This window comes from Lampetra planeri, chromosome 40 (assembly GCF_965212315.1).
Source record: "Lampetra planeri chromosome 40, kcLamPlan1.2.h2, whole genome shotgun sequence".
NCBI classification, from domain to species: Eukaryota; Metazoa; Chordata; class Hyperoartia; order Petromyzontiformes; family Petromyzontidae; genus Lampetra; species Lampetra planeri.
In genome coordinates this window covers 7,301,748-7,314,223 of record NC_136146.1, presented here as the reverse complement: position 1 = coordinate 7,314,223, position 12,476 = coordinate 7,301,748, and the positions used below count along the sequence as shown (strand labels likewise).

The following is a 12,476-nucleotide window of genomic DNA, read 5'->3' as shown; positions in this document are numbered from 1 at the left end:
AGGCTTTCCCCTAGGTAGACTCAGCCTCAAATGAGTACCTGCTGCAGTGTGTAAACATGGCCACTTGGGAGACAAAGGCGGTCGGGCGTGGTGCTGGTCATCCACCCCCTCGTGTGCTGTTCCGGCCTTCATAGGTGCTGCTCGCTAACAGGGTATATTTTTCTTTGTGCGTGCATTTGTGTATGCGTATCCATGTGTGTCTGTGTGTATCCGTGTGTGTGTCCACGTGTTTATACCTACGTGTATGTATGTGTGTGTCTCAGGGCCCGAGGCGGCACGTCGTGCCTCAGTCGAGTCAGGACGTGATGCTCCCATCGCTGGTGAACCAGGGGCTGGCACGTGGCGGCGGTGGCCGCTCCGGCTCCCCCACTCCCTCCAGCAGCCCCGACAGCCGGCACCCGGACGCATACCGTCTGTACCGCGAGTCGCGCTCTATCTTCGACAGCAAGGGTCAGTGTCCCCATGCCAGGCTGCCTGGCCGACGGCACCGCCCCCGTCGGACGTACGAACCGGCTCCGAGTGCGCCGATTGCCCCCGACTCGTCAGTGCGGGGATTTTTAAACCATCGCTGCGGCGTTGCAGAGCCATCCCGTCTCGTTGACGGCCGTGTTCTTGCGTTGGCCGTTTGGTGCTAAACGTTGGACTTGTGACGTCTTGTGTGGGAGCAGTGGCAATACCGTGGAATGTTTATCTCGTGTTTTGGGTACCGTATTGTGTACAGCAGAGGGGTCTTCGGTTCCACTGAAAGTCATTTTGCGATGGCCAAAGAAACAGTCCCAGTCACAGACTGGCCTACCACTTGATAACACTGGAGTGCGCTGGCAGCCCACGTGCTGACACACGCCATGTGCTGTCGGTGTAGTGGCTCGCTTGCTGATCCACGTGTGACCCTTCCTCTCAGTGGAATCGTAGGCGTGCACCTCTCCATCCTGTGCACCTGACCACGAACGTGAAGTTCGCGTCTCCAGAGCTCTCATCTCTCAGGGTGGTGGGGCAGTGCCCCGGGCGGGCAGGCGGGCAGGCGGGCAGGCGGGCTTTGGGTCGAGGGCAGCATGCACCCGGCTGCCTCACACGTGCCGCGTGTCTCCCCACAGCGGCGTCCGACTACAGGGAGATGGACATCCTGTTGCGGCGGCACGAGAGCGGCTTCGGCTTCCGCATCCTGGGGGGGAACGAGCCTGGAGAACCCGTGGGTGGCGCGCCACTACCACTGGCACTGCGCCATCACTGGCAGCATACCGCCACGAACACAGCCTGATGCATTGACACTACATAGTTAACTTTGCAAGCCAGTCGGGTGTGGTGCTTTTTAATCCTCGCTCACATAAATAATATCTGGTTCATCTGCACACTATTGCCCACACCAGGCCCTGCCTTTAACAGAGCGGCCATAAAAATGCTGGGATGCACGTTTGTCGCGCGACGCGACTGGTCACTCGTGATGCTGATTGTGGCGATCGGTCTCCCGAGCTCGGATAAATTGCTTCTGGTTCGAGACGCCGCCACCCGGCTCCTCTAGAGGGGAAGGAACTGTGAGCGCATCGCTCCTCCTGTGGGAACATCGCGTGGAGCGGTGCGAGGGAAAAAGCAGAATGGGAATTGTTGTGACCTGCAGTGTGGCGAGTGGGTGGGACAGTGGGAGAGTGAGAGTGTTGTAGTTGATGTGTGTGGGGAGCGGCACGTGAAGTGGGGAGTGTGTGTGAGTCCTTGTATGTATGCTTTTGTATGTGTATTTGTAGTGAGTTCAACTGAGTCACAGACATATTCTTTGGAGGCAACACATTTATTAACACCTACACAAAGGGGTAACTGCCCCTTAACCGGATAACAACCTATGGTGGTGGACCACCATGCTAACTACACCCTATGGTGGTGGACCACCCGGCTAACTACACTAATCACACTGGGAGTAGCTACAACGGACCGGACCCCAGCTCGGGTCCAGGTCCACGTGTTGGAGAGTCTGTAGGACGTAGAACGTAGAATGTAGATTTCTTCAGGATGAACAGCAGCAGCCGGTCCCTCTCGGGGATCCGGCTTCTATCCCCTGCGGCGGGGCTGGCTCCGCCCTTGGCCACGCCCACCTTCTAGAATCCTCGAGCAGGATCTCGGCCCTGACACGTGACCGACCACCCCTAGCCCCCACCTGGGGTGGCCCTGTGTAGACTTTACCGGTCACGTGGCCTTCGGGGTCAACCAGAGTGCCATGGCCCTTAGTAACCCCATGGCCGGCACTCTCACACCCTACCCTGTAGGGGTCGGCACTGCACGCAGAGCGTGGTGCCATCCAGCACTGCCAGTCCAGGGCTCACCGAGCCCCTCTAGGACCGGTACTGCACCCACATACACGTGGTGCCCGCGATGTCAATACATCGCACACCGTGCCTCTCTTGGGCCGGCATTACACAGTGACATCCGCGATGTCACTACAAATATATATATGTGTGTGAGGAGCGGTAGTGTTGTGGTTATTGTGCTGCGCTACAAACCCGGCGATTATCTGCAGCAGTCCTGGGCCTCCCCTAGGTCGACTCGGCCTCAAATGAGGACCTGCTGCAATGTGTAAACATCGCATCTAGGGAGACAAGTGTAGCTGGTCGTGGTGCTGGCCACCCACCCGGTCGTGTGCCACGCCAGCCTTCATAGGTGCTCACTAACAGCATTTTCTCTCAGTCTGTGAAGGCTGTGGATGGGTGATCTTTGCCTTTGAGTGCGAGTGAGGTTGTTGTTGTGACTTGGGGTTCAAGTTCATGTATTAGGTGTAGCCCTGTGAGCCATTCGGCTCTTGAATCGGGTGCAACCGCAACAAACAAAAAACTAAAACATGAACAAAAAACATCTTAAAGTGAATATGTGACTAAGTGCAAACAGAAATCCAAGGTGCAGTGAGTGGGTGAGTGAAGGTGTTGATGTTGTGACCGGCGGTGATGGCGTGCATCAGATTGTGATCGGCTCGATCGTGCCGCTGGGCTCGGCGGACGCGGATGGGCGCCTGCGCACGGGGGACGAGCTGGTGAGCGTGGACGGCGTCGCCGTGCTGGGCCAGTCCCACACGCACGTCCTGGGCCTCATGCAGCAGGCGGCCAAGAAGGGCGACGTCAGCCTCACCGTGCGGCGTCGGGGCTCGCCCGCAGGTATCACCGCACCCTCACGGGGCTCTCGGGGCTCACGGGGCTCACGGGTGCGCGTGTGAGAGCACATGTGTGTGTGGCGAGCGGTGGCGCAGCGGTTAGCGCGCTGCGCTATGAACCCAGCATCCCAAGTTCGATTGTGGCCCTCGGCCAACACCAGTGACGATTATCTGAACCGATCCTGGGCCTCCCCTAGGTCGACTCGGCCTCAAATGAGTACCTGGAGCAGTGCGTAAACATCGCCACTGGGGAGACAAAGGTGGTCGGGCGTGGTGCTGGCCACCCACCCCCTCGTGTACCGTTCCGGCCTTCATAGTTGCTCGCTTACAGCACTTGCCCCAACAGTCTGTTAAGGCTATACTGGGGTGTCTTTGTGTGCGAATCTGTAGGTGAGTGTGTGCGAGGATTTTAACCCCCATGCCAAGCGGCGAGGAGTGGCCGGAGTGATTCGATAATGAGAATCGGGTTTCAACTAATTTAGTTCCATTACAATTTTGCCGAATTGGGCAAAACCTCGATTGTAATTGGGCGCGAGATTTATGTGGACCCCTAACCTCTGACCCCCGACCCCCGTGCCACCACAACAGAGGGAGAGCAGTGGCAGGGGCACGACTCTTCGACGCTGCTGCACGGGGAGGGGTTCCCCGGTGGCCGGGAGGGGTTCCCCGGTGGCCGGGAGGGGTTCCCCGGTGGCCCGTCGGGGTCCGGGAACGCACGCGCCCCGTTCGGGGGTGACGGGGCCTACACGGGCGGCACCCGTGACGTCCTTCTGCACCGCGGGGACAACGAGGGCTTCGGATTTGTGCTCATCTCAGCGCTGCCCTTCCCAGAGAGCAACGGCACTCACGGGGGTACGGGCTGCACCCACGCTCGCCAGACACGCTCACGAACCACACCATATACAACACACTCACCACCCACACTATATACACCACACTCGCCACACCGGAATGTGCACAGCACAGCGCCGACACTCGCCAACCATACTCGCCACGTAACAAAGACAAAGGCTCGGTGGGACCACGTGGCGCGAGGCTGAGTGGGATTGTGGGCCTCGTGCAGATGGGGATGTCCCGCACAAGATCGACCGCATCGTGGAGGGCAGCCCAGCGTCACGCTCGGGCCAGCTGGAAGTGGGCGACCGCATCGTGGCGGTGAACAAGCAGCCCATTGTCCACCTGAGCCACGACCAGATCGTCAGCCTCATCAAGGCCGAGGGCAACACCATCCTCCTACGCATCGTGCCTGCCCATGGCAAGACCCCCCCCCTCCTCCCGCTACACTCGCCGCGCTCACCGCACTCACTAACACAATAACTAATATTCTAACATGCTCACTAACACACTGGCTAATACGCTCCCGAACACTCGCTCGCACACTTGCTCGCACACTTGCTCGCACGCTCACTATCAAGCTTACGAAGACACTCGTCGACATGCACACTGATATGCTCGCGCCCACCCACACTCGCGCCCACCCACACTCGCACCCACCTACACTCGCGCCCACTCACACTCGCGCCCACCCACACTCGCGCCCACCTACACTCGCGCCCACCCACACTCGCGCCCACCCACACTCGCACCCACCTACACTCGCGCCCACTCACACTCGCGCCCACCCACACTCGCGCCCACCTACACTCGCGCCCACCCACACTCGCGCCCACCCACACTCGCACCCACCTACACTCGCGCCCACTCACACTCGCGCCCACCCACACTCGCACCCACCTACACTCGCGCCCACCCACACTCGCGCCCACTACCGAGCCAGCGGTGGACGCAGCACGTTCCCACGCCGCGAGCGCGATGCTCACTTCCGCCGTGTTTCCTACAGACTCGGCCGCCCTCTCCCCCATCAACAACGACGACAACTTCTCCGGCAGCCATGCGTCCAGCGCTTTCCGCTCCACGGACACGCTGGGGTAACTCGCACGACGAGACGCGTCACAATGACAAACACGACGAGACACGTCGTGGTGACTCGCATGATGGGGTAACCGGCGCGTCTGGGTATAAACAGGTGCGTCTGCCAAGAGCCTACAGGCAGCATGGGGTTTTCTTGTAGAGGCAGCGCACACAGCCGGTTTCTCACCTCTTTGGGAAAAGATTTGGATTCTCTCCCCTCGTATGCACGTTGCTTTCCTCCCACATCAAACCGTGACAGAGTTGAGCCGACGCCCGCACGTCCAGAGTAAACGCAAACTCTGCGCGGCGAGAGAATAACGAGAAGATTTCAATGTCGTGCAAGCTGAGTCGTGATGCCCTCTGCTGTGCCACTGCTGTCCCAGGCCTGACCCGCGCAGCAGGAAGGACGTGAAACCCGACCCCAAGTCCTCACAGGTGAGGGGGGGAAGGAGGGGGAGGAGGAGAGGTCATTGGGCACAGAGGGTCGGCACATGTCACCAAGATAGCCACATACAGTATCTACGCACACATGTACACATTAACAAGTACAGTAAACCCTCACGAATGCAGAATTCGTGAATGCAGAAACGTTAATAATAGGTTTTTTACCGTTTTTTCTGGCAACAAAACTGAAACTTTTTTTTACGAGGAATCATGTTTGCATTAACCACAATACCTGCAGTCAGAATGCAAAAAAAAACACACTCTGATAATGTATGCATCGTCCTTGCAGAAACCTTGTTCCATTGGGAAAAATGGGGTTACGTTCCTGGTACGAGTGAGCATAAGGGGAAATTGCTAAATGTTTAATAACAATGACTACAATACATAAATAATAAAGAATGATATTTTTTAAAATATTACATTTGGTTGGTGGTGGTGCTGGTGCTGGTGATGAATTCAGGAGGATGACTCCTCTGGAGATGCCGGTGTTTGATAACACACAGTTATCGTTTTACCACTGGGGAGTGCAGCAGCAACACTTCCCCTGATTGTATTCGCGTTCTTTTTAATGGACCTCGCAGTCGACTCGTTTATACCAAAATGTATAAACGATTTGAAGCTTTCGTGACTGCTGGTTCTTTCGGTAAAGTCACGTAGTTAGAAATAAATAGCATTGGCACTTGTGCACCGTCCGTGCTCCTGCTGCTGTTGATACACTTGGGGGGCTATGCCCATCCCCAAACCTTTATAAACAGTTTGCCTTTAGAGGCTGACTCCTTTGCCTGATGATGACCGCTTGTGTTGCGATCGAAACGTCGTGATTTGTTTGATTTTATTTCTAACTACGTGACTTTACCGAAAGAACCAAAGAGTATGTATAAACGAGTCGACTGTAAGTACGTATGAAATAAAAATGCACAATAGCTTACTGTGAGACTAAGGACTCAGCGGGCAGCTGAGGGTGCGTGCCTAATCTTCGCAGACAGTTTCAAATGTATCAACATTCTACACGTACCTCCCCGGTATCGGCGGTCTGGCACTACGTACACTCACAAATACAGTAAAACCTTGGATTGCGAGCATAATTCATCCCGGAAACGTGCTTGTAATCCAAAGCACTCGTATATCAAAGCACTCGTGTATCAGTTGTGATCACGTGACGCTCGGCAGACAAAGCGTAAACACGTACTACTCGTATTGCAAGGCCTCGCTCGTTTATCAAATTAATATTTACTTACATTTTTTGCTCGTCTTGCAAAACACTCGCAGACCAAGCTACTCGCAATCCAAGGTTTTACTGTATTGGAGTCCGGCGGGTCGCGAATAGGGAATTAGCGTGCACTTAGTAAATCGCAAATATGTGAACTCGCAAATCCATAACTCGCGTATAGCGAGGGTTTACTGTATACATGAATCAAGTACACAATAATTTGCTCTACCCTGTGAGTCGCGCCAAGAGGTGTGCACCTTGCAGCATATGGGTTCACTGAACCCAGCTGACGGTGCCACCCAGACTGACTTCATATTGGCCTCTACACTTTACATTAGGTATCAGATGAGTCTTGAAAAGACACTAACGACGCACGGACCACACACTAACTACACCTTAACCATATATTCACCCCACACACAGACCACCCACACGCATTGTGTGTTTCCATTGGGCGGATGGGCCTGCTGCTGCTGTGTGACGCTTTGCTCACCGTGATACGACCCTGGTAACTCGGGGTCGGCTCTGCCCGTGGCAGCACACGACCCCGCCGTGCACCTCACCATTGCCCCCGGGAATCCCCTGGGTGGACTTTGTTCGAGCGCCAGACTCGATGGTGCTGCGGGCGCCGCTGTCCGTCCTGGACAGGCGAGGCCTGCCCCCCTCCCCCTCGTGCGTGCCACGCGGACCTCGGTGTTCGTTCAGCAGCCGCACTTGCCTTTTTCGCCGCCGCCGCAGGTGTCCATGTACTATCTGGTGGACCTGGAGCGGGGCCCCTATGGGTTTGGGCTGAAGCTGGACGGGGGCCGCGAGTTCAACCGCGACCTCACCATCGTGTCGCTCGCGCCCGACAGCCCCGCCATGCGCAGCGGCAAGATACAGGTGACGCCTCCCGTGCATGCAGCTGCCTCGGCTGCCGGATTGTGCATCTCCTGGGTCATGGATCTCCTCGGGTCCTTCAGAACCTTTGCCCTCGGTATCCTGGTTTCTTGATATGCCGCGTCCATGGTCTCCTGCGATCCCTGGCTTTGCTTTCATGACATCCCCGGGTCTCGCCGTGCCCCCGTGGGGTGAGTAGCACCTCGCAATCGAGTTCCCCGAGTCCCGCTCTGCGTCTCGTAACTCCCGGATGACGACGTCGGTGGCTGACGCGAGTCCCGTGTCCCGCGCAGGTGGGGGACCGCATCATGGAGATCAACGGGGAGAGCAGCAAGGACATGACGTACCAGCGCGCGATCGACGCCATCAAGGCCAGCGGGCGGCGCGTACACCTGCTCCTCAAGCGACGCGGCGCGCCCGTCACGGACTACGGTTAGCGAGGACGCCCTCACCCACAGGCATCGCTCCGGTGGCGATGAGTACACGCGTACCGCACACAACTCTGTGCTCGGCAGCGCTCACCCGTGCTCACCACCCTGCTGCTGTTGCCGTAAGCGCTGTCGGCGAGCACCCATTTAGACGCGCATAGCACATGAGAAGAGCGGAGCGGAAAACGCTCCACCGAGCCTTGCTCGGGACTGTCCTGCTTGGACGCGTTTGACCTCTCGGGGAGTTTGTGCATATGTAGAGAAAGTGGATCGCTAGCACAACGCTACACGTGAGGGTATAACACTGAAAGCTCCGTATAAACGAGTGAGCAACCGACTTTCTGTCCACTGGTCATCGTGCAGCCTCTTGCACGCACGAACGCTTGCGCGTCACTCCCATGCATGCATGAGTCCATCATCTGTGCGTCGGATGGTGAACTCGCCATGCAACCAATTGCGGCTGCACCACGGCGCCCTCCAAGGAGGAGACCTCACCCCATCGGATGACTCAAAGGAGGCTCTCCACTGTCCGCAGCGGTCATCCCAACACCGCTGAGGGAGAGAGATGGTGCCACTCGCAAATGAGATCCCTGTTACACAGTTTCCCAAGCTTCTGCTGCCTGTGCGGTTTAGAAGGTTATATACTTTCTGACGTTTATGGCTCTCGGTACGCGGTCTAGGCTCTTGGTAAACGTTCAGGTTGATGTTCACATACGGTCACTCTTTTGAGCCTGCAAGGCATTGTGGATTGGTCCCGTAACTCTGTGCCCTGATTGTGTACTCTTTACCGGTGTTCAGACACATTCCAGGCTTTTACGTCACCTTGGCATTGTGTGTAAAATATATTCCCGTAGTGATTTTTGTAAATGTGTAAGCGTGCAATGTCTTTGGTGTGTGGGTATAATGTGCATGCTGAATAGAAATCTGCGGAAGTAATACTGTACTGTCAACACATCTGTAATCCAGCCCTGTGGATGCAGGGATGGTTGGCAAATTGCAGAAAATGTCACAATTTGGTTGCCATCGCCTGGCTTCTGGCCAGGGTATGATGGCAGTACAGCAAGTTAATTAAATTCTATCTGTACGGGGATTGAGTCTTTTACCCCGTCTCGCACACGTGGATTTTCGCCGGATTTCCGGTTTCCTCCGGCATGTATAAACACCAATTACTGGTGCGGGCCAAACATCCCATATCGGACCACAGAGTTTGGGCAATTGTTGGAGCCGATTCTGATGGTCTGCAGATTCCTGCGCGTGCGTGCAAACACTGCACGCATTAGGAACTCTGCAGCGTTTCAGACGCAATTTGCGTGAATGTTTTGGCGATAAAGACTGTAGTATTGTGCTCGACACCAGATTCCAGTTGCACCCTTCCAAGTGAAGCGCTGAAACTTTATTGACAGGAATCCATTGTTCCCACGTGCGATTAGGGAGTTGTCGCTTCCGCAGATTTATATCAGGGCTCGTTGAGAGATGCCACGTGGCGTCTGTGCACCCTCGCTCCCCCGCTCTCTAACTCTGAATGTTGGGCTCTCCTTTGTCTCCCTTCAGGGGTGGTTCCTTCCCATCTCTTCATGTATTTGCAAAAATGACACAAGTACGAACCCCTTTGTTCCCTCCTCCTCTGGGCCTCCCTGGGCGAGACGGTTTGTAAATGTTTGCAAGCCTCGCGAGCTCCTTGAATGCACGCCCGTCCGCCCGCTCGCCTCGACGGCTCACTTGCATGCACACTCGTTCTTCTGCTCGCGAGCTTGCACACTTGCTCATCCTCTGTCTCGCTCACTCACTTGCTCATCTGCTCACTCGCTTGTACACTCGCTCACTCGGTCACTTGCTTATCCGTTCTCCTGCTAATGCACTCACACACAACCTCATTCGTTCACTCACCTATTCAACAGTCTGCTCATCAGCTCTCTCACCCGCTCACTTGCTGTCTCCACTCACCTGGTTATCAGCCCAATCACCCGCTCACTCCTGCATGGTCAACACCACCAGCACCACCTCCTCCACAACTCTGGTGGCTCTGCTCAGTTGCTCCTGTTGAATTGAGACGGTGTGGCTCGGAGGGAGGGTCCTCGTGATGATCCTGCGCTGCGCAGGTCACACACACGCAGCCTGGATTTTGTGTAGAGAGGTCGAGGCTGTTGCTTGGGCGAGGGACAGAAGTGCACGGGAGGATGGATTACAGTACAACAGGGCCTCTCAGTCGGTTCGTTTCACCATGGCCCTGTATCATGGCTGAGTGAACAGCTCAACAGCAGTATCTTGGGACCCATTGATTACTTGACTTCTGGGGTGCTGGAAAGTCCATCTGGCCCGTGCTGCTCACTATGCCACAGACCTCCCAATATAAACAGTGCAGCATTTGCAGCCCTGCTGACCACGTGCTCCACGGAGCCCTTCAAAGGCCTGCCAATAGCCACGTGACCCAAAAGCCACCCTGTGGTGTATGTCACATGGCGTCTATTATCAGGTGACCAATCATACATGCAGCACAGACACTGGAGATGCAGAGACGTCCAGGTCGGGGTGGGCGGTGCGTGTGGGCAGGAAGGAGACGGGAGGCAGCAGAGGGGTTGGAATTCCCCAGTGCTCACAGAGCCACGTAAAGGAGCAATCCCATCCTGGCATAGCACGCACAGCACGCAAACACACAGCACGCACAGCATGCAAACACAGCACGCACAGCATGCAAACACAGCACGCACAGCATGCAAACACAGCACGCACAGCATGCAAACACACAGCACGCACATTCAGCACACATACAGCACACATACAGCACACATACAGCACGCACAGCATGCAAACGCACAGCATGCAAACACACAGCATGCACAGCATGCAAACACACAGCATGCAAACACACAGCACGCACAGCATGCAAACACACAGTACGCACAGCATGCAAACACACAGCACGCACAGCATGCAAACACACAGCACGTACAGCATGCAAACACACAGCACGCACAGCATGCAAACACACAGCACGCACAGCATGCACACACACAGCACGCACAGCATGCAAACACACAGCACGCACATCATGCAAACACACAGCACGCACAGCATGCAAACACACAGCACGCACAGCATGCAAACACACAGCACGCACAGCATGCAAACACACAGCACGCACAGCATGCAAACACACAGCACGCACAGCACGCACAGCATGCACACACACAGCACGCACAGCATGCAAACACACAGCACGCACAGCATGCAAACACACAGCACGCACAGCATGCAAACACACAGCACGCACAGCATGCAAACACACAGCACGCACAGCATGCAAACACACAGCACGCACAGCATGCAAACACACAGCACGCACAGCATGCAAACACACAGCACGCACAGCATGCAAACACAGCACGCACAGCATGCAAACACACAGCACGCACAGCATGCAAACACAGCACGCACAGCATGCAAACACACAGCACGCACAGCATGCGAATACACAGCATGCACAGCATGCAAACACACAGTACGCACATATGCAGCACACACACAGCACGCATACAGCACACATACACAGCACGCACATATGCAGCACACACACAGCACGCATACAGCACACATACACAGCACACATACAGCACACATACAGCACACATACACAGCACGCATACAGCACACATACACAGCACGCATACAGCACACATACAGAGCACGCATACAGCACACATACACAGCACGCATACAGCACACATACACAGCACGCATACAGCACACATACACAGCACACATGCACACATACACAGCACACATACACAGTACGCATACAGCACACATACACAGCACGCATACAGCACGCATACACAGCACGCATACACAGCACGCATACACAGCACGCATACAGCAGTCAATCACAGCACGTATACAGCACACATACACAGCACGCATACAGCACACATACACAGCACGCATACAGCACACGTACACAGCACGCATACAGCACACATGCACACATACACAGCACGCATACACAGCACGCATACACAGCACGCATACACAGCACGCATACAGCACACATACACAGCACGCATACAGCACACATACACAGTACGCATACAGCACACATACACAGCACGCACTTGCACAGATATACCCTGTGCACACACAGAGCAAATTGAAAATAGTTTTCAGTCCGCCCAGGTCTATCCAAACTGTACAGTAGAGCCTCGCCAAGGCGTGATATTGGTTCAAAATTCGTTTTCACGATGGTGCTGCGAATCACATTTAGCCATCGATTCTTAAAAAATCCCCACGCACACAACTTGCTGTACTGCTCGCCACTCCATCTCCTCTTCGACATAGGAGTAGAAGCGTGCATCACCATGGCCAGTGCTGATTATGTAGGCACAGCGGCATATACGGTGAGGACAGCTGTTGGCAGAGTTGGCTGCAGTTCGATTGTTTCCCACAGGGATTCGGGCGGTGATAGTGGCACGGCATGGAT

At 55.5% G+C, this 12,476-nt stretch overlaps 1 protein-coding gene across 4 annotated transcripts in view; it reads left to right on the top strand.

Moving 5' to 3' along the window:
• Nucleotides 1-12,476, top strand: part of LOC144731814 (membrane-associated guanylate kinase, WW and PDZ domain-containing protein 1-like) — a 70,152-nt gene that overhangs the window by 48,640 nt on the left and 9,036 nt on the right. Inside the window, exons 13-22 of one of the 4 annotated variants that reach the window (XR_013588011.1) lie at nt 264-450; nt 1,095-1,189; nt 2,942-3,134; nt 3,719-3,982; nt 4,194-4,385; nt 4,971-5,058; nt 5,425-5,476; nt 7,434-7,577; nt 7,868-8,006; nt 9,554-9,648. Coding sequence is in view for 3 of the 4 variants with exons in the window: in XM_078613077.1 (XP_078469203.1) it covers nt 264-450; nt 1,095-1,189; nt 2,942-3,134; nt 3,719-3,982; nt 4,194-4,385; nt 4,971-5,058; nt 5,425-5,476; nt 7,434-7,577; nt 7,868-8,006; nt 9,554-9,594 (1,395 nt within the window). In the remaining variant the exon portion in view is untranslated. Of the gene's footprint in view, nt 1-263; nt 451-1,094; nt 1,190-2,941; nt 3,135-3,718; nt 3,983-4,193; nt 4,386-4,970; nt 5,059-5,424; nt 5,477-7,433; nt 7,578-7,867; nt 8,007-9,553; nt 9,700-12,476 lie in introns of those variants that run through there. The other 3 variants (XM_078613077.1, XM_078613076.1, XM_078613075.1) reach the window with 3 other exon arrangements.